This window comes from Pezoporus occidentalis, unplaced genomic scaffold (genome assembly GCF_034315485.1).
Source record: "Pezoporus occidentalis ecotype Australia unplaced genomic scaffold, CSIRO_AGI_Poc_V1 ctg95, whole genome shotgun sequence".
Taxonomy (NCBI): domain Eukaryota; kingdom Metazoa; phylum Chordata; class Aves; order Psittaciformes; family Psittacidae; genus Pezoporus; species Pezoporus occidentalis.
The window spans coordinates 1,450,037-1,471,673 of NW_026916315.1; the positions used below are offsets into that span (position 1 = coordinate 1,450,037).

Here is a 21,637-nt window from a genome sequence, read left to right on the forward strand (position 1 = left end):
AAAAAAGAAAAAAAAGAAACAAACTGATGTGTGAGAGAAATGACTGGTGACTGAAGGGGGCATTGGGAATGTGTTGTCTATATATCTACTGTATCATGAACCAAACCTAAGAGTCAAACTGAAAGACATTGAATTAGTTAACAACCTTTCCACTTAAGTACATTTGGAAAAGTTGAATACAAGCAGATAGAAGCTGGACTCACCAACACCTCTGCCCCAAAATATCATTGTTCGTTCTTGTAGCCTGGCCAGGGGCCAGTTACTTTCGGGCTTTTAGCCACAGGGTGCATCAAAAAACATTCTGCGCTCCTGTTTTCTTGTCAGTCCAAGTGAAATCATCGTAAATAACCATTTTCAAGTGTGTCCACATCGAAACAAAGTTTGTTGTTGGGTTCTTTGGGGTTGGTTGAAGCAGGGAGCAGAAAGGATAAGTAGCTCCAGAGCAGAGCACTCAAGACCCTCCAGAGTCTTCCCCTGCAAACATCTGCTCAAGCCTGAGGGGTTTATTCCTGCCAGGATCAGGCACTTCAGCAAATGGGGGGGGGGAGGGAGGTTCTTTGAGGTCTGCACATACACTGATTGATTTCTGGCCAGTGCAACTCCCTGATGGTGTCAGTTCACCACAGCCTTCGATGGGTTGTATGAAACTCCAAGGAAAATACAAAGCTGTTGCAGAGAGATGTAGAAATACCCACCTGAGAGAGGCAAATCTCTAAGGAAAGCCTCTACTTGAGATTGTTTGACCATTGTTTTTCCAATGGATCTAGGGATGGCTTTTGTGAACTTCCCAGCTAACCTAAGTGCTGTAGGGCAACGTATTACCAGCGATGTCCTCTTTTCTCTCTTTCAAAATGTCTCTGCAAGAAAATATATATTAAAAAAAAAAAAGAAAAAGAAAAACATCACCTTTTTTCCCTATACAGAGGTAGCAAGAAACAGTTTGGGTGCTTTCTATATACACAAGTGTTTTCCCTTGAAAATAGTGAAGTAAGACAGCAAGCAAGCAGTAGAAAGCTAGCTCTATTAAATCCGAAGCCCCTCAGCTGTTAAATTCATTTCCTTTGCCCTCTTTGCCTTCCCTACTCTCTAAAAATCTTCTGCATTTTGCAGGGCCCTTTTGCTGTGTCTGGAGGGGGAGGGGGTAGGATAGAGGTGGTGGTGGTGGTGATGGTGATTGCTGAAGCATGGCAACTACTGAAGCCACTCTAGCGCTTACTCCCACTTACTGTCAGTTTCGTAGCACCTCTTGGGATTTGGTACTGCCAGATCCACTGGCATATTTGATCAGAAGGGGAAATAGATACCAGATCCCTTTTCTGTGCTTGTGGTATTTCTGAGCAAAGGACCACCCACAAAGTATATCAGGTGCAATCAGAATGATCTTACTTCATTCCCTGAAAGGCTTGCGCTCCTGCTGTGTTTGTGTGCTCAAGCCTGATTTCCTCTGCAGGCAGAGGACCTGCTCCCCAGAACAGAAGCATTTCCAGGCTTATTTCTGTCTTCTCATGTGTGAGTTATGGGCTGGTTTGATCATACCTCAGTACTCATATATATATATATACACACACATTTATAGCATGTTTCCATCTCTGCCTATGAATGTGTACACTCATATGCATGCACTCGCACAAACTGTAGGTGGCACTTGGAGAATTAGCAAAGATGTTGCCGTGGTCTGTGCTGATAACTCTGTGCACACCAAGTCAGGGGGAAGGAGGAACAAGGACGGATCAGTTTCTAGCAAGGAAGGTGGAAAGAGAGCAGAGGCTCTCTGGAAAAAAATACCCCCTCATTCCTCGCACTCATGGGGATTGCAGCATTCAGCTGCTGACAGCCCCCTTAGGAGAGACGTGCCAATACCCTGTACTTTTCTTTATGGTATGTTTTATTTACCTACGTCAGAAGAGGAGGTCTGCTGTACTTATCGCCCCAGGGGTTCAGCTGGATACGAATGTTACCCAACTGGAGGAGAAACAGCTTGCTCTAAAGGTTTTATCATTGTTTAGTACATAGCAAGAGAGTGCCAGGCACAGATTATGCATTTACTGAGTTCCTGACCCTTGCTTGCCTGAATTGTCAGGAGACAAATTCAAACCACAGTGTGATCAATTTGCTGTCTGTCAGCAACTGGGAACTGAAGGGCAACCCTCGATCGATCCATTCTTGGAGCAGTGTCCTCATTTCAGAGATTAGCTTGTTTCTGCTCTGCTGTTTTAACACTTCAGGTACTGGGTGTTAGAAAGCACTGCATGTGCATTTGGGCATCACCTTTGCCTGATGTCCTACAGAGGGGCATATGAATTTTCCACAAAACTTGCTCTGTATATGTTTAATTCAGCTCTGTATGAGACAGGAATTGGAGATTTCAGTTGTGTACTGTAGCTCTACAATACACAAAGGGTCCCTTCTTTCATTCTAGGCAATATGAGCCTAGATTGTGGAGATTATTCCATGCTTGCCATGAAGTCCTGAATGTCCCTGGAATGTACACCCCTACGTGCAATACTAGAAGATGACAATGGAGAAGAGTTTTCTGTGGTTCATATGCTGAGAAGGCAAGAAAAGCTCCTCAGGCATCTGAAATGGCATTACATAAAAACTTGCAAAGATTTTGGCCTTTTCAGCATTTGGGAGAGGATTTGAGAATGACACTATTAATTTTTAAAAATTACTAATTGTCTTTAAAGTCTATAAGAGTGGGGAGATGATGTGAACAGTTTTGATCATTTGTGTTTTGGAAATTACTGCTTTTTTCTCCTTGGACATGGCCTTAGTGTCAGCAAGATGCCAGACTTTTAGACAGCTGCTCTCAGCTGGCCTGATCTGGACCCCAGTAGCACCTGAAAAAGCAATCATGGAAGGGGAGTGCCATTTCATGGGCATGTGGTATATTCTCAGTTCTTTGCAAAGAGACTTAGCAGCTGAAAAAGTAGGAGAGGACTGGGGCCACACACCTGGAACCCACTGGCAGAGGCTTTCAAGAATATGCATAGTTAGATAAGCAAGGCCAGGACAAGTCCCAGTGCAGAGATCAACTTCACCTGCTGCTCCTGCTGAGTCAGTGTTTGTTTGCACCATTTGGGCACTGGATTAGTATCCAGTGTCAGTCCCCTCTCTACCAAGGACTAGGAAAATTATTTCAATTTCTCTTTCCTTTGTGCACTGACTGCTGCAAGCTTGGGTGGAGCAAGGTGAGCATATGGACTTATTTTTGCCTCAGGATATGGCCCTTATTTATCATCCACCCTGGTGCTCCTGAGACTGAAGGTCTCTGTTTAGGGAATTAACCTGGAGGTATGTGCAATGTGGGCTCTACTTCAGTCTTTCATTTAGTTTTCTTCCCATTTTGTTTCAGACAGACACTTTGAAGATGTTGCTGTGTTAATCAAGGTGTTCAAAGTGGAAGACTGCATCTTGCTTGTATCAGTATAAGTGCACGAATTTGTGGGCTAGCCAGGACCTTGTATGAGTACAGCCCCAGGTAAATTGGCATTCATAGTCTGAGTTATTCCTGGAGAATGTTTGTCTAAGAAGGCTGCATTTCAAAAAGATATCAGGACTGAGACACCCCCAGAATCACAGCTTTGTCCACTCCTACCAATACTTCTCTGAAGTTTTCTAATGATAATAAAAACCCCAGATGTATAAAACCCACAGCATTATTTCTTCCCCCCCACTTCTCCCCTCCCCCTGTTCCCATTCCCTGCTGGACTCCCTCAAGTATGACATCAGTTTAAGCACTGTTCATTTAGGATCTTCAGCTTTCATTGCCAGATTACAATGGAGCCAGTGAAGTGTGCTTTGTTAGCTTTGATTATGTTCAGTGTGGTGTAGCACAACAGCTGGAATAATTGAGATAATAGCTCATGGTGGGGTTGGGGGAAGTGCTGAAGCAGGGGGAAAAAATAGACCAGGAACTGGCAGCACAGGAGTGAGAGTGCTGTAATACAAGGGCATTTTGGTAGCCAGTGGGTTTCAGCAGTTCTTTGGAGTTCTTGCACCACGTGGATCTGGTCCAGTTGTCATTGGAGTGCAGTGGTAGCTACATTATCATACACTGTCTGAAACTCATTTCCCCATGTATAAGATGACACCAATGCTTTTATCTATTTGCAAGGCCCAGTTCACTGCAGTGTGAATGTGCTGGTGAGCTCCACATCGAAGATTCACGAGATGCTTTGAGCAAATTCTGTCCCAAGTCTTGGTCATAAAGTCAATGGAAGGTGCCAGTGATGGCAGCTCTGAGCAACAACTTCTTGAATGTGGCAGAGAATACAACTTATCTGAAAAGCACCATGAGACCTGCTCATGCACACAGGGAATCTGCTACCCTAGAAGCACTCTGCAGGAGCAGCCATTCCTAAGTATCTGTACTGCTTTATATTATTCAAAACCATTTATCTGTGTTTGGAGTAAGTTGAAGCCTGCACAGGTTTACTCTGCTTTGGATGTAAAGGCTGCTTGCGAAACCAGCTAAGAAACAGTGGGTCCTCCTCTTAGCTTAGGCTAACTGTATCCAGTGCATACAGTTGTCGCTCCATGCTTCCAGGACCAAACATCTGCGAGACTATTTTGAGATTTACAGACGGAAAAGCAGTAAGTTACAACCTCATAATCATAATGGTTGTAGAGCCTTGGAAATCAGTGGTGATGCATATACTTCAGGGCTCTCAGCGAGGTATTATCCCAGCATTCAGTTCCATCTAACCTGGCAGTTAGGTTTTTCTGAATGGTTATTAGCCCACTTGCAGTGGTTACCTTCTGTTTCCAGCATTTGTCACCAGCTCCTTAAGAAAAGATAAGATTTGCCTTTTTGATCTTTAAAGGCCTCTTCCAACCCAAACCATTCTGTGATTCAGCTTTTCTTCATCTCTCTCCTGTCCTTCTGTTCCCTACCAAATATGATACACCTATTTAAGGGGTCTACAGCTTCAAACCAGTCTCTGGATCTCAAGTAACTCTTAAGAGGCATTTACATATTCTTAAAGGAAAAATAACAGTCTGAAAAGTAGCCTGTTTTGGGTGCAACATGTATATAAATATGTATTACAAAGCCCCTAACATGCCACAGTAAACTTTACTTAACAGACTGCTTAATCTCTACAAATGTTAACCTCCAGGTTTTTATTTACTGAGCTGGTGTTTTATGATGCCATTGCCTAATTGAAATGTGTTCATTCCTTTTCCAAGTGCCACTGCTAAGCATTTTACTGATATATAGCAAGGGAACTTGATGGGATTTGCTTTCTTTCAGAGTAAACTCGGGAGACAGATGGTGTTCAGACAGTACAGATGTGACAGCTTCCATTGCTTTCTTTATGGAGCCTTTCTTGCCAACTAAGCACTTTTGTTTTCAGATAACAAAATTGTAACTTTCACAGGCATCACAGAAAAACAGGCAGGAGTGCAGAAGGAAGGAGATTTAGATTTGTGAGTCTTCAGCAATGAGGGTGTTTGCTTCCAAAACAGATCTGGAGATAGCTGGAGCTCAGTTCTCATCATCTCTTGAGCTCAGGTCATTGTATAGAGAGCAGCAGTTTGGATAGCCCCAGTCCTTTCCTCTCCCTACTGCATTGCTTACCCGGAGCTTTCAAAAATAAACCAGTGGCTCACTCTTTTGTTTCAGACAGGAACATTGAAGCTCAGAGAAAGGACCTGAGCTGCACAGCACCGGGAAGCAGAGGAAGGTCTGGGAATAGAGCCCAGATTGCCTTTGTGTAGAGTCAATGAAATGCATACCAAACCAAACAATCCCCCAGAGGGTAAGGGCAGACCGACCTGATGCTGTTGGTAGAAGCAGATTACAGAGCTAAGTGGCATTTATTGCAGTATTCAAACTCTTGCAAGGTTAGGGAGATTTAGAACATCAGATTTGTTTGCAACTTCTTTTCCTTGTACAGTTCAGGTGCTTGAAACAACAGGAAAACTGATATTCCATTTTACCTCATTAATATGCTGCTATTTACTGTGGGGAGAAATGGCAGTGGTATTTTGCATGGATGATAACTAGTTCTTTGAAACTCACTATCTCGGTTATCACAAAGGTGAAGAGCTCAGTAGACAAACTGTAGTTCAACTCCTTCCCTATGAAGTATTTCACGGGCAGTCTTACTGTGATGTTATTGTGCACCTCAACCAGGGTTGTCCTAGGAGACGGGTTGAAGCTTTTGCCTCAGACAGTCCTTGGAACTCTGCTGTTACTGTGCATGCTTTTCAGCACCAGCTAGCCACCTGCCGTTAGCACTAAGACCCCTGGGAAACAGTGATAAGGGAGACCATGTATGACACTAGCCCGTTCCTTAGGAGCTGTTCACCAGCCAGTGCTTTTGGCAGTGTGTACAAGTTAGAGAGTGAAATCAGAGCTGCCCTGAAACCCACAGGACTTGTGCCAACTGGGCTGGAGTTTCAGCCCATAACACTCTCTGAAACACTGCAGAATATGACATTTTGGCCGCAAGACTCTCTTACTTTTGAATAAAGAGATTTATTTACTTATTTATATTTGCAATGAAAGAAGCCAATTTCCCTCCATTGGAAGACAGCTGAGTCAGTGCTGCCTGCACTGGAGACGCGGGGCCACTCTCCAAACTCGACTTGCTCCGTGCTCTGACAGCAACCTGGCAGGATGGGCACAGTTGGAACAGGGTCCCTGGTGCACCCAGAACAGAGCTGAGCACAGCTGGCAGCTTGGCACAACACTGCTATGAAATTTAGGCAGATTATTTGCTGTCATGCAGACCAGGCAGGCTATCAGCAGGCTGCCATCATGCATTTCTCTCTGCAGACTACCTGTGGACACATGACTGGAGGATCTCAGGGTCTGCTATGGTCCCAGCTGCTTCTGGTAGGTTTAGTTAGCAACAGTGCTAGAAATACTCAGAGCAGCCATCTGTGGTGAGATGATCCTGTATCTGTGTATTTAATGTGCTTATGTTCATGGGTTGGTTTTAATTTTCATTTCTAATACCAGGCACCAGAGAAAGGAAAATCTCTGGTTCAGAGCAAAAGCCAGTTTAGGACTGAGGCTTTTGTTAATCTGACAGTGGCTAGAAATCTTCCACAGTCTCCTGATCTTACTGTTCTGTCTGTGGTGAGGACAGCAGGCACTGAGGACATGGCTTGACAGTATGGATACAATGATGGAAGGGCTATCTGCTCCCCATAACAGTGGACCTGCTGCCAGCTGTTGACCTCACATGCTCCCACCCCATCCCTTGTGCCAGTACTGGCTCTTAGCTGGCCTCAGAGGAGCCTGTTTGGGGCTAAACCAGCAAATCACCTTCTTTTGGTTCAGTACTTTGGCCTAGCTCTGAGCTGGGGTCAGATAAGGGGTGTAATGAGCATGAGGGACAGCCCCAGCCCTGTTTTGGCAGCAGGCATCTTTGGTTGATGCAAAGATATGGCATGAACTCACTCTTTAGTTTCAAAGGGAATGAGCTGTCTGCAGTAAATCAAGCAGATTTTGGTTACAACTCTTCCTGACAGTGCAGTCTCTTGCAAATCATTCTGCTGTTAGAGGGCTATGGTTTCAATTCATCCAGCTTCTAACATATTTTGTTGTTTATCAGTTTAATTGCACTACAGAGTGCCAATTTAAGTGTCTACAACCCTGAAAGTGCTGTTCCTATACTTCCAGGCCCAATTCCTTCTTCCTTGTGCAGGCATGCTGTGTCAAACTAGATAAGTGGGTAAATGCTAAAAATTTAGCAATTTAGCACGTGTACAAAGCAGCCAACTGGCAAAAGCCTTCAGAGCAATAACATGAAACATTCTGAGTTACAGAAAGAAATGTCTGTGTTGGGGTGCTGAAATACATGTATTTAATGCACTGTTACTGAGGTTTAGCAGCAAACCAGAATGAAAGCTATTTAAACAAATCCTTGCTTCAAGTAATGTTGCTGTAGTCCAAGTTATTGCTCAGCACATCACAAAAGACAATATTATCCAGCTTTTGTTCAATGCCAATTACTTTTCTGCTTCAAATAATAAGGAAGATTTTTTTTTTTTAAAATGGGTTTTGTTTAGACATTAGGGAAAATAAAGTTAACAGGGTTCAGAGCTCTGTTCTTTGGAAATTCACTGTGACGCAGGCACAAGTACAACCAAAGTAATTATATGTGAATGCTGATAATGTATTTAGTGGGATAGTAGCACTGTAAGAGATGCCAAAATCCTGTTTTATCTGCATCTACACAAGTAGGCTTTTTGAATGAATTTCTGTGTTTCCAGTAGCAAGATTCTTAAGTTTCTAATGAGGCTGTAAGAAGCACAAAGACTTCTCCATTGCAGTGGGGAAGAGGGCTCACATCAGGGTTTGGAAACAAGTGGTCCCCATTTGAGGAGTTCAACAAGAAGGGCCATGTCAGACTGGGCTCCTGTGTGAATATGTGAATCCAATCCACTGTCTGGGTTGCATCATGTAGGGATGGCCATGAAAGGTTTAGCTCATCAAGTGACTTTTAGAAAATAACTCTTTTAAAGGAGACCAGGCGAGGGGCAACAGACCTAGCACTCAGTTTACCTTCCTCTGGCAGGTTAATGAGGAAGGTGGATGGTTGGAGAAATACCTCAAATTGCCTCTGGCTTCATTGCAGACCTTGACCCTACAGGGAGCAGCCTTCAGCAAGAAGCCTCTGATGGAACACCAACTGATGCTTCAGTCTGAGGAGAGGTGAATGCAAAATGTGACACCTCAACAGCCCATGGGGCCCACTTCTGTGCAAATGTCAGAGAGTGAGAAGACAAAGCAATCCCCATTCCTGTGTTGCAACTGGCAAACACATTGAGGGCACATGATATGGTACTGCTCCACGCACTGTGGCAGTCAGGGGACAACAGCCATATGCTTTTAGTCACAGCCTGTCACTTCATCAGTTGCCCTGCAGTGCTGTGGGTGAGCTGTAGAGCCAAATACCACCCTCACACCTTCCAAAAAGGGTGTGTGGAGCTGTTCCTTGGAGGCAAGCCATACCAACCCAGCTACCCCTGGGTCTGCTCCAAATCCCAGGGAAGGTGAAGGACAGGTCCCCCACTGAGGGTATCATCACAGAGCTCACTATGGAGCTCACTCCTGCCACTTAAGAAATCTTATTCTAGCAGGAAGTTGCCCTGCCTCCCAAAGCAACGAAGTATGTATGTGCTTAACAAACTCAAGCTCTGCTCCTCTCACAAGCCAAAATACATTGTTTCCATGCCTGCCTGGATTCTAAATTAGCAGAACAAACATTCATTTAAAATGAATGATTTCAAGTCAGAGGGATACAAATCAGAGACTGTATTTCTCATTAGAAGAATACTGTTACACCAAAAAATACTACCTAGATTTTCAATCTCCTATAGACTGGGCCAAAGTTCTCATTATAAAGTGGTCAACAGGCAGTATAACCAGTTCCGGCTCCACATCTTACATGTCTAGACATTGACAGAGCTCACATCTTTATTTGGCCTGGGAGCAGCTGGACCCAGAAAGAGCTGTTTCTCTCTTCTGCTGCGCACTGCAGGGACCCCAGCAGCTGCAGCATTCAGGTATTGTCATAGGGAAATGGGGATGAACGAGAAATGGAGGAAGGAGTGCCTGTGGGCTCCTGTCCTGAAGGGGAAACCGAAGAGAGGGATCAGGCAACATTAACTGAAACTTCACACAAAGTTATTTAGAACATTTCAACAGCTCTGCCTCAACTGCTCCCAACTCTTTTGAGTTTCTGCTATCTTTCTTGCTATCCCTGCCAGCCATGCTTTCTTTCACCTGGGCCAAGAAACCGTTTTTGCATGGAGGTGATCCTGGTCCATAGATCTCCTGAGGAAGTGTCAAACCAGGCAGGACAGCTATTTGGAACAGGTTATAAGAGGTTACCTCAGGCAAGTACAGATGTGTGATGAACACATTACTCCAAAGGGAGTTCATAATTTGATACAGACCTTTGGAAGCATCATTACCAAATTCTAGGCATGCAAATTAAAACTCCGGTTGCTTCAGGTCTGATTCAGACTGCTGCACAGTCAACAGGACTCTCACTGCCTCTAGTGGCTTTTTAATGTGATCTTTATTGAATAAATAATGAAGAAGTAAACCTGTATAGAATCTGATTACCTGGTCTCCAGCCTCTGAATGAACTCTCTGCTGCATCATGGAAATACAACATTGGCATGTGAAATTTCAGCAAAAACTAGATCAGCATTTCCATTGCCCAGCTGGGTACCTCTAGTCAAGCTCATCTATGACTTCTGCTGATCCTAAGTGTCTAGTCTCTGTTACATAAGAGGTAAGACTATGATTTACAACTGTCCTCTCTGCTTTTAATAATCCACAATGATACCTTTTTAACATGAATGCTAAGCAGCTGCAAGTGCCTGCACCAGCTGGCAAATCTGCCCTGCAACCACTCACCCTTTCCAGAAGTCACTGTGGCACCAAGACTGCCAAGATGCTGCCCTGAGATGATCCAAAGGATCTCTTTTATTTTAGTAGCACAGCTGTTTGTTATTCTGTCCAGGAGCAGTAAAGCTATCAATTGCACAGAAGGAGAACATTTTGAAGCACTCTGAACAGCAAATAATCCTCTGCTCAGGATATTAAAATATCACAAGCCACAAATTTCTCAGTGTTATTACTTTGTAGCTGGCATCTGTGTGTTTTAGCACCCCAGTCTATAGGCTGAGAAAGTGACAAGCTAAGCCGAGGGTAAAAGGTACAGGTAGCCTTGTGCAGTCTGCTTCCAGGAAGGAATTGCTTTTGCAGACCTCTTCTCTCAAATATATTGCCCTACAGTTCACTGCCATGTTTGAATGGCATGCATTCTTCACCATAATGAGACTGGATGTACCAGGTGGAACCTTGGCCACCATGTCTGACACAGATCGTCTTGTGACAGAAAGGGTGTCTGCAGCCAATCCTTTCTGCATTTTTTGACCCGTCTGCTTTTTTGGACCTTGCAGTAACTGCAGTAATTGCATGCTCACACTGGGTCTTTGCCCTCAACTACTCAAAAGTAGTTTTTAAAGTGCTGACCAAGCCAAGGTCTAAGGCAGCCTGACTGCAAGATGCTCTGTTGTTACCAGAGGTTCCTGAAGAATCAGATCCATGCAGACATCACATGCACTGATACAAAAGGTATTTCTGAGGAGGTAAGAGAAGAACAAGGCTATAGGTATATATAAACAGGCACACTCTCCCTCAAAAAATAAAAAGTTATGCTTATAGTTTGTCCTTCTCAGTACTTCAACCAGCAGAAAAATGCTGGTCACACTGCTAGACAGATCCCACAGATGCGGAAAGGAGCTTCCCTTAAGTTAAGATAGAGGATGAGTGGCATTATCGGGCATTAAGGGAGAGATTTCGGAGACAAAGGAAAACAAAGTCCTGCACTGCACTGTAGAAAGATATTGTAGATTGCTTTGAGGGATACAGGAAAAGTGGCACATAGAAAATACAAGGTCTCTATTTTAACACCAAAAGTCTTCACAGTTCTTCCTGTGATCCTCTGATACTGTGCAAACATTTTCCAGCCCTGAAAATAGTGGTCAAGGTTTGATAAAATGTGTAACTCATCAGTATGTGCAGAAGCATCTGCAAAATCCAGATGGGAAAATGACCTTGGTTGCTGCACTTAAAGAGAAAATGAGGCTTGGGCCAGATTAATTCCCAGGGTTGCACATTGATTTCATTGAGGCTGCCTTGAGGATGAGTTTGATTTTCAACTCCTTGAAGTTTCCAAAACAAAGCAAAATCCAGGTGGGCGGCAGTATGGAACTGATGAGGCTTTTCTTTTGGTTGCTTGGAGGTTTTTTTGCCAATTGTTTTGCTACAAGCTACCATAATGTAAAATTCTTTCCTGCAGATCTGTAGGAGCAAGCAACAATTTTACAAAGAAAAGGAAAAGCCTTCAGCTGGAACCAGCTCATGCTGCCTTTGGAAAGATTTTATTTCATTGATAGGTTTATCTTTCTATTTAAAGTACTCTCAGCTTTGGCTCTCAGGAGTACATCTATTCGGTCTCTCTCTGAAGCCACCACCTGCTGGTGTGTTTGCAGAAGCTTCTCCCAAGGAACGTATTTCTGAACAGAAAAAAATGTTTTACTGAGTTAATAATAGATGGGCTCAAGCTGCAACAGTTAAAGATAAATTTCTACAGTGATGTGAACTCCAGGGTTTGTTCATGTCTAGAACTAGATTATCATGTTCCTTGTTAATCAGATATATCCAAACCTTTACTTTTTTCTTGTTTTAAACGCTACCACTTCATAAAAGGTCTATTCAGTCCCACAGATGGAACAAAATTCTGAAACAGTCCAGTGTTTGTATTTGGAGATTCAAGAAAACTGAGATGAGCATAGGATTTAGAAGTTGAGTTTGCTTTTATAGGAAAAAATATGAAAGGGGAATCCAAAGACGGCAAATTTGAACTAGACCCTCTTCCATGGCAAATTCAGGTCTCTGTGTCCCCACAGGGAGCTTTCCTTCGGAACCTCTGGTTCCACACACTGACTGCACAGTCTGAATTCAGATTAAGGTCCTACATTGCAGCCCACTGATCATGCCGGGGAATCACTTGAAGTTGCTGGTGAAGGGCAAGCCTTGCAGTGCCCTAAATGTGAACTTGTGGAAGTTCATTATACATTCATATGAAAATGACCCATCTGAAGCCCAGAGGAACTTTTGTAGATGTATGACTGAGCTGGGAATCACTAGAGTATCCATCTATTTGTGAGATAATGTTTCCTGCTTGCACACCAGCAGTCAGTCTTTTGCAATATTAATTCAGGTTTCTGTTCTGTCTGGTAGCAGGAGCACAGAAAATAGTGGAAATTAAAAATGAAATGCAAAGTTAAACCCACCTCTTTTTGAGCTTCAAATTGAGTTAATGTCAAGTAAAGCTTGAGCTCTAAGCCCTGACTTGCCTTTTTGTTTAACAGTGAATTGAGTGAAACTGTTTCAGTGCAGTAAGTTGGAAAATGAAACTAGTAAGGGGCAATGTCAGAGTCACAGCATGTAAGTGACCCCTCCAAGTTGAATAGAAAGCTCTTTGCCTTTGCAAGGTCCCATTATGATTCCCATATGATCAGGCCAATTTATAAGACAAAAGGTTGTGATCCTTGTAACACCCGTGCAGCAGAGCTGCTTTCTGGCAGGTGGAGACTTCTGGCACTATGACCATGGACAAGGAACGGCGTAACAGGAGGGCTGTCATCTCTGCATCTCAAATTTTGGAGTTCTTGATATGACGTCTGCACAAATCAGGGTCTTTAGAAGCAGAATCACCCAGGCCTTATTTCCCTGTCTTTCATGGCATTTTGGAAGAGGTGTGTGGTGCCCTGTGGAAGGCTCTGTGAGGAGCTTCTCTAGATCAGGCCATCAGCTGAAAGCTGATGTACTTGTCTTGGGATCCCACTGTGCCCAAGCAGAAACTGCTCTGCCTTGTTTGGACAGGGATGTTGTGGGGACTCAGCAAGGGTGATCTTCCAAGGAAACACAGACCCCTGTGAAAGGATAGCATCAGTGCATGTAGGTCCCAAGCCAGGACCTGGATATAGAGATTTAAATGTCACCAAAGTCCTGGTGTAGGGACTAACACTAAGATGGAGCCACTGTTTACTTTTCTTCTCACAATTTTTCCCAGAGCTCAAGGAATTAAAATTCACCAAAGCCTCAATTTCTGAAAAATATTAAGTCTGAGACACTTTGACCTTCCCAATGTCATTTAGTTTGTCTGTCTGATCATTTTCCTCCTCCCCTGTACTGCCCCTTCATTTTCATATCAAGCAATGAGAAAGTTAGTAACCAGCTACCTAAGGTTCAGATTACACACAAGATTAGCACAGCAGAAGCATACTGCTTTCTTTTACCAGATCTGCTCAGTATTTAAACTGAGATATTTAGTTCCCATGGGGAAAATTGTACTAGAATAGAAAAAGGCACAGCATGCAGCTATTATTGGGGCAGTGATTGTAATGAGCATGGAAAATGGAACAATATATAGCCCATTCTTAATAGACTCTTGGGAGGGTTATCCTCCTCTTCTCCTCAGATCCCAGAATCAAATTTTTATTTTTATTTTTAATAATTGATAATGTCTTTTTTTTTTTTTTTGAGAGAGAGAGAGCCCAGGTCCATTTGTATTGCTCAGTAAACATTAATGGCGTTTCCCAAAGATTAATCATCCCCATGCCTACACCAGAGTAGGACATGTTTGAATGAAAAAAAACCACACCCTTCTCTTTCAAGCAGTTGTTTGACCAGAGATCCTGTCCTTCCCAGAAGGCCATAACAGGTGGAATTCTTCTGCACTGATCCTCAAGTTGCCTCAGCTGGGAAAGCTCTGGAGCCTGTGCATGCTTTTCTGCACTATAACAACAATCCCTAATGTTTACACAGGTGAGATGAGCCCTGGACCTCCTTTGCCAAAGAGAAGGTTCCTTGAAGTCCAAAAGAGAGGCAGGCTGGGAAGATGTCCAGCTTTCTGTGCATGTGGTAGCTACGTATGTATCATGAAAAGAAATGCTCTGTCTTGAAATGGTAGTTACTTAGCACCATGGTTTAGCCCCAGCCAGTAACTGAACTTTAACTTTGTGGTCACAAAGGTTTGAGCATTTTTGAGATATTGATAGACTTAAATGTATCAGGTATAATCGGTGTCAAGAAAAACATGGGGAAGTTGGTTGATGCTATGATTATTGCTAAGCAGCTGAAGTAGAGCAGTCAAGCTTTACCTCATGCTGGGGTGGGGCCTTGCTGCCTTTTACTCCATGGAAACAGCCTTCAATCACTCTGAAGGCTGAAGGTTTGGTAGTGGGATAGGGAAGATATGAATGCCATGGAAACCTCTTCCTGCATGGAAACCACTGCTTCACTGAGGAAGTGCAGTGGTGTCTCTTTCGATTTTATTCCTAGGTGTGTGTAGTGGGTCACCCCACAGGAGCAACTAAGATTTTGCTCCAGTTCTGGGAGAGGAATCTGACCCTGAAGGCACTCATATCTTTTGTTGTTGTCCTTTTTTATTTTCCCTTGATGCAAAGTGACACAAACTGAGCTCTGCCATCTAGGACCAGGGCTAAGCTATGCCAGTTCATAGAGTTCTGATGCTGGACATGTTTTGGTGATGCCCATCTTAAAAGCAGTGTATTTTAGCATATGTCCATTAATAAAGATTGGTTTTGTTTGCTGTAACTAAGGAGAATTTTGTGCCTTCTTTTTTAGGAACTTTAGTCCTCGAAAAGAGTTGTTTGAGGATGTACATGTATGCTGCAACTTTGCTGGTGTGAAGCCTGGAAGGATGGCACACACTTTATTTCCTGCTAGTGCTAATCAGTCTGGGAGCTTATACCACCACTTGTTTCAGCTTTGTTCAGAGAGTGTAGCAATGATGTCTTTCTGGGGCAGTAACACTCACGGTATGTAATCAATCAGTGCAGTTTAAGATGCAAAAGTGCAAAGTGAGGCCCATGACAACTTGAAGGATTGCATGGGGCTTTATCAGCCAGACTCTATCAGAGTGCAAACAAAAAAGTGTTGTTGATGGAAAACTTTATAAAATTGCTTTGTTGAGTGTCAGCTTCACTTTATAGCACATTGTCACATGCCAGTGCTAACACTTGTAGCATAACTTGCTGGCAGAGTATGGCGTGCTTGTCATATGGTATCTTTTTCTGCATTTTTTCCTAGTAAATTCTTGACGGTCCAAACTAGGGTCATGTTATCAGGTTGTGTTCTTGATGTGTAGGTGACAGGAGCTGTGTTGCATAGCATGTATGGCCAGAGGTGTGCCTACATCACAATTAAAGAATGAACTATGGTGAAACAAAAGGAATGCTTTAGATGTATTTCTGTGCTGTTAAGTGTTTGTTGCTGCTGGACTTCTAACATTCAGGTTCTTCTATAGCAGCATTTCCTATCTGGGGCAAAGGTTTGCTGCAGACTTAGCAGGGTTAGCAGCTACTATGGGCAAGGTGAGATGAAAACATTCTCATTTTTTACTGTTTACTTTTCTTAGCCATTTTTTGTGCTAGACGTTTGCCCAATGCTATTGCTGTATGCAATGGAATTTGTCCTGGTAGTATCATATTTAGGCTAGACAACGGTTGTAGTCACTATAAATTTAAATTGAGCCACAAAGCTCCCTAAATGGTTATGTTATGTGTAGCTAAAGAAAGAAATCAAAGAAACATCACTTATCAGGACTTTGACACTGAGCAGTAACAGAATGAAGCAATGAAGAGACTGTAGGAACATCAAAGCTTGAAAACAACCCTATCTCTGTGGACTCACCTTTTCCCTGAAGATCTGGAAGTGGCAAATAGATAGTCGACAAAACACTCAGTACTTTCTTGACATATGGCCTAGGGAGAAAGCTTGCAAAGCACTTAAGGAAAAAAAAAAAAGCACAAAGCCCTGTGTGGTACCTGTGAGCCATGGATCTCTCTGGGCTATCCCAGGCATCTGGAGGGTATTGAAGTGCCAGGACCTGAGCAGTTCCCAGTCAGGAGCTGGTGCATGTGGACACTGTGGAGCTGGGCTGTGCAGCTTTACTGGGGTTTGGGCTATGCTGATGTCAGGAGTCCCTGCATTACACCACAAGCTGATTTTTGCAGCTTCCTTAGAGGTTAAAAAGCACACAACACTAAGGCATGTGGGAGGGTTTTATCATGGTTTATGCCACCATATGTGACTCATTAATTGCCAGGCCTAAGCAGGCAGCAAGGCAAGCCCGTGTTTACTCACAACACATGGCAGAAGACCTGCTATGAGTTAGGGCAGACCCTGGGTGTGAGTAGGATTAATGAGTTCTCCCTATGGGTCAGCTCAGCGAGTGTCACTTGAAGGTGATTAGCTCAAACACAATGGACCAAAGGAGCAGATTATTTTGACATTTAGGCCTGAATGTGGCATTTCCAGGGACACGTGCAATGATTTGGCTGGTTTGGGTTTCTTGTGCTGTATCTGTTCTAGATTACATCATTGACCTTGGTAAGCTGCCCGTGGCTGAGGCCAGAAGCTTGTGCTACTAGGGTGTGCTGTGAATGATCTTTTCCACTGTAGGCGCTGGGCTTTCCCTCCAGGATAGCTGAGAAAGGCTGTGGCTCAATGTCTAACCCATAGATGGGGTGTTTGGTGGCTTGGTTAGGTCAGGGACCTGCCAGCTCAACATATGGGTCTTAAGGCTCCACTTCTATGAACATACATCTCTTCAGTGAGTCAGCAGCCCTCCTGCCCCCCTCCTTAATTTGGGGTGCTCTTTAGTTTGTGAGAGAGCTGAAATGTAGATACTATCAGACGGTGCTGGGGTATGTTCCCAATATGAACACATATTAGTGAGTTTGCCTCTGTGTTGTGGAACCAGGGACTCTGAGAAGGGCAGGAGTAAGCCATTCTGACATGACTAGCAGCCCCAGATAAAACTTTTTGGTGTTTGCTGTTGGCACACAGGTACCAATACCCTCTGTGCCCCTATAACACAGAGAGGCTGCCTGTAAGTACAGCATTAGGCAGCAGAGCCATGGTAAGAGACTCGTTATTTCAAGGTTTCAGCTTTTCAGAATACAGGACATACTTGAAATTCATTTCTCCATGCTGATCCTGAGATTCTTCCATAACCTTGACATTTGGCTCTCTCCTTAGCTTTCCCTGTTTGTTTTGTGCCTGTACAGAGACACTCACCAAGCCCTGCCACATATCAGAGCTGGCATGTGCTGTATGGCTGGAGGCACTGGGGTCAGCAGCCACTTTGCAGGGAGCACCAAGGCCAGAACAGGCACTCCCTGTCTCTTACAATCACAGCAGCAAAGTCACTTCAAGAATTAATGTGGTATTTGGTATTTCATGTACACCCATAATTTATGAATGAAACAAACACTCCCACCTGGCTGTTTCCCCTTATATAAAGAGCCACTCTGACCTGTTACCTCTCTCCAGGCCCTTGAACATTTGCTTATTCATCTCTCACAGGGGCTATAACCATGGCCTGAGCAGCAAAATTTCCCAGGCACCTCAGCCAGGGCAATACCTGGTTTTGTAACAGGAATTGTAGCCCCTCTATGATTTGCTTCTGCTTGCAGGCCCTAGAAGCCAAACGTGGTCAGAGACTGAAGGTAAAGTGTGTTGGCATCTGCCCATATTGCCCTGTTTCAGGCTTTGCCCATGGAAACAAGTGTGTGTGTTCTCACTGTTGCCCTCAAACTACAAGGAGAGAAAGCGCCAGACAGGGAGAGACGTCCAAAGCCCCACAAATGCCCTACCTGCTGCAGATGGGCTCAGCACTGAGCACCCCTCAACTCATGACCCTCTTCCTTGCCTTTCCCCATCTGTGAATTTTCACCTCTGAAGTGCTTCTCCAGCATCTGCAGCCCCAGCACTTGCAAGGCAGGTACTCATGCCCTTACCCAGGTTGCTCCAGCATCTCAGGGGTTCTCATCCTATAACGGGTTTAGCAGTGGTAAGGCTTTGGACTAGAGGGGTTTCTAGTCTTGGTTTTGAACATGTGTAAAATGAGATGAGATGTGTGCAGAGCCTTAATGCTTAGGGAGCACCCAGCTGCTAGAAGGAAACAGCAGCATCTCCTCACCCTGGCACAGCCAGACAGGCACAACCACCCATGTTCCTGTAGCTGCCCCCTCCTCTGCACACCCCACCTACTCCCTCCCCACACTCCTCTTCCTGTCGCTGACATCCCTGCCACCCTCTCACATAGCACATGCCCCATCATCTCCATCTGGCAGTAAAGATTTCAGTAGCATTTCTTGCTCCATTTAGTATTTAAAGCAGTCATCCTTCCTTTCCTTTAATTCTCCCCTAATAAATATGATCATTTAATCCTATGAGAGCTGAAAACCCATTTCTGAAATTCTCCTGGTATGTAATACAGTAAAACAAGCCTATAAATATAAATAATTACGATAAAAAGGGATAAAATGCCAGACTTGGGTCAAACATACTCATATAGTGACACTAGCAACAAATAACTGCGTAGTGTTTGAACGTAGATGGAATGTAGAGTAGCTAGCTGTTGCTCATAACTGTCAGACTCCTAATTTGGACAGGCCATATTTTATTGATAGCAGAGCAAACACAGTCATGATCCATCCCTACCTTTCCTGCTTTAGGAAAAATCCCATCCATCCCCCAGGAAGTAGGGATGAAAAAAACAGTGGTGTGAACATGAGGTGAAAATATAAGATGGAAAGCACAGTCCCAGGCTGCGTTTCCCAAGTGTTTCTTGCACATCATATGCTAAGTTCAATTTTCCAAAAGCTTTCTTTTATTTTTAAAGGTAACATCTTTATTATTATTATTATATTTATTAGTTATTATTATGCAGAGATGAGATTTTTTTCCCCCTTTGATCACAGAGCAAACAGTTTGCTTTTGAAAATGTTAATGGAGTCCTGATTTAAAACTTTTTTCTTCTTTTTTCTTTTTGTTGTTTTTGTTTTTTAAAACGTTGCAACAGGCAGGATCTGGGATTCGATTTCCTCGTCCTACACAACGAAAGATTCTGGAGTTCAGACTCCTAGCTGCTACCAGTAGGTCCTGCCTTGCTCAGTTGTTGTCGTCTCAGTGTGGTTTCGCCAGGTGGGGTGGGTAGGTGGGTGGGAGGGGAGGAGTTGCAAGAAGGGAGGGTATTTGTCAGCTATGTCGAGTCTTGGTTAACAACTTTGCCTCCATTCATGGTTGGCGTCCCTGAACTTTTTCTTGAGCGTCCTTGTTTTTCTCCAATTTCATGCAGCGATGGCTCTCTGTACATGCACACTGCAAACAGAAAAGACACCCATTAACATCTCTGAAGTCACAGACATTAGTGACCATAATGAACTATTTCTTTGTATTTGAGGCTGAAATTCCAGCCTCAATGCAAAACCACACACACTTACAGAAACCTCAGTGACCCAGCAGGAGAGCCTGCTAGCAAGCAGGATGTCACGTGCCCTTGCTGCCAGTCAGACTTTTTTTCTGTCTCTGGATTCTTCCAAAGGCACAGAGAAACACAGGATTTCTCACAGATAAGTCTTTCTGGGCTTTTGTGCTTTACTGTTTTTTTTCACATTGTATTTATACATATAAAATAAATCTTCCGGTTCACAGCACTGTGTATTGTCTTGAGATGCTGCTAACAGGTCCAAGAATTACCCTCTCCCCATCTGTTAATCTCCAATAGAAAGCCCTTGAGAGTCTTGAATCAAAACTACCCTTGCATCTGAGCCACCTAAGCCTTCTGGGTGTTAAGTAAGTTCTTGATCTGGAAGTGGTACTCAAGCCCATTTGGCAAATTGGCCAAGAGCTGAGGTCTGCTCTTGGCATTTCTTGGTTTTCCCCCTGTAAATGAAGACAGCCAGCAAAGGCCAAGGCTGTGAGCAGACACATTGAGATGAGTTTAGTGACAGCAAGCCAGGAGCCATCCGAGCTCTGTGTGGTCACCTGGCAGCACCTGAGAACAGGGTGGAAGGAGGGAATCTTCTCTCCAGATGCTGGGTAAGCAATGTGTGTCCTTTAAAAATGTACTTGCTGGAGCCTAGACAGCCTGTAAAGGCAAGGTCTGTCCAAGCCACGGCGCATCCCCCTGTCCTGTGCAGCATAAAGCATTTATCCAATTCACCATGTGGACTAAGTCCTCGTGGCTGTCCTCATGCTGTGTGAGGTGTGCCAGAGCAGGGGCACACACTGAGCAGCTCACAACAAAGGGAACATCTCTGATGAGCTCATTGCAAATGTGGTGGGGTGAGGATGTGACTGAAACAGTGAGACATCTCAAGGGCAGGCACATTGGCGTTGAGAACTTAAGGTAGGTCCAGACTGCAAACGTCATTCCCAGACCTTTGCAAATATTAGGATAGAAAGAAGTGATTGTGTACTGCTTCATTTTGAAAAACTGTCAGGTCACAAATAGCACAAAGCTCAAACACAGGAGATAGAGCCCATCAGGTTTTCTTCCAGGTAATCAACAAGAACAAAACTGCAAAAATTATCTGAAGAAACAAAAACATATCCCATGTATGAATCTGTCATATAAGCACTTATATTTATAACCTCCCCTGATATGCAAATAAATCCTGACAATTAGAGGCAGGTTGCAAATGACATTATTGCTCTGCATTTCACTTCTAGCTAGATAAACAGTTATAGTAGTGTGCAACAATAAAGGACAGAGATAAAGTGCAGTCACCTGTGTATTAATAGGAGGGATATTGCATTGAATACATGAGCAGTGAAAAAATATTACTTTTCCCACAGAGCATTTTTCATGCAAAGCTTTCAAAGCAGTTTAAACTCACACACTCTAGCTGAGCCTCCCAGTGTGGCTGCAAGGCAGGCTTGCTCTGCAAACTGTTATTGCTACTGGAGCCATTTTTTGATGAAAATGAGAAAAAAACAGAAAATGAATGACATCCCATGGGTCTGGGCCAGGATGGGCAATGCCAGGACTGCCCATCAGCTGGCCAGACTATCAGTGCTGTCTGCCTGCTGCAAGGAAAGTGCATAGCATGGTAGCAGAAGCAGAAGTAAAAGGGCTCTCACATCCCCTTTCAGCGGCTGAGCTGCCCCTCACACCTTGGTGAGTGTCACTGAACAACCTGGCAATGGTGAATTTGTCTGTTGTGGCAAAGTACCTAAGACCATCCTAAAGAGCAGTATGAAAAGGTTAACAACTGA

At 43.8% G+C, this 21,637-nt stretch overlaps 1 protein-coding gene and 1 long non-coding RNA gene across 4 annotated transcripts in view; one reads left to right on the forward strand and one right to left on the reverse strand.

The window, feature by feature from the left end:
• Positions 1-2,982: 2,982 nt before the first annotated feature.
• Positions 2,983-10,661, forward strand: LOC134157381 (uncharacterized). Its single transcript, XR_009962306.1, has 3 exons — positions 2,983-3,191; positions 3,356-3,481; positions 8,535-10,661. It is a non-coding gene; the product is annotated as an uncharacterized LOC134157381 (long non-coding RNA).
• An 8,563-nt stretch (positions 10,662-19,224) lies between these two features.
• FGF12 (fibroblast growth factor 12) overlaps positions 19,225-21,637 on the reverse strand; it is a 228,904-nt gene continuing 226,491 nt past the window's right edge. For all 3 annotated transcript variants that reach the window (XM_062606315.1, XM_062606316.1, XM_062606314.1), the window contains one exon: positions 19,225-19,738. In XM_062606315.1, the coding sequence (XP_062462299.1) occupies positions 19,620-19,738 (119 nt within the window). In that variant the 3' untranslated portion in view covers positions 19,225-19,619. The remainder of the gene's footprint in view (positions 19,739-21,637) is intronic.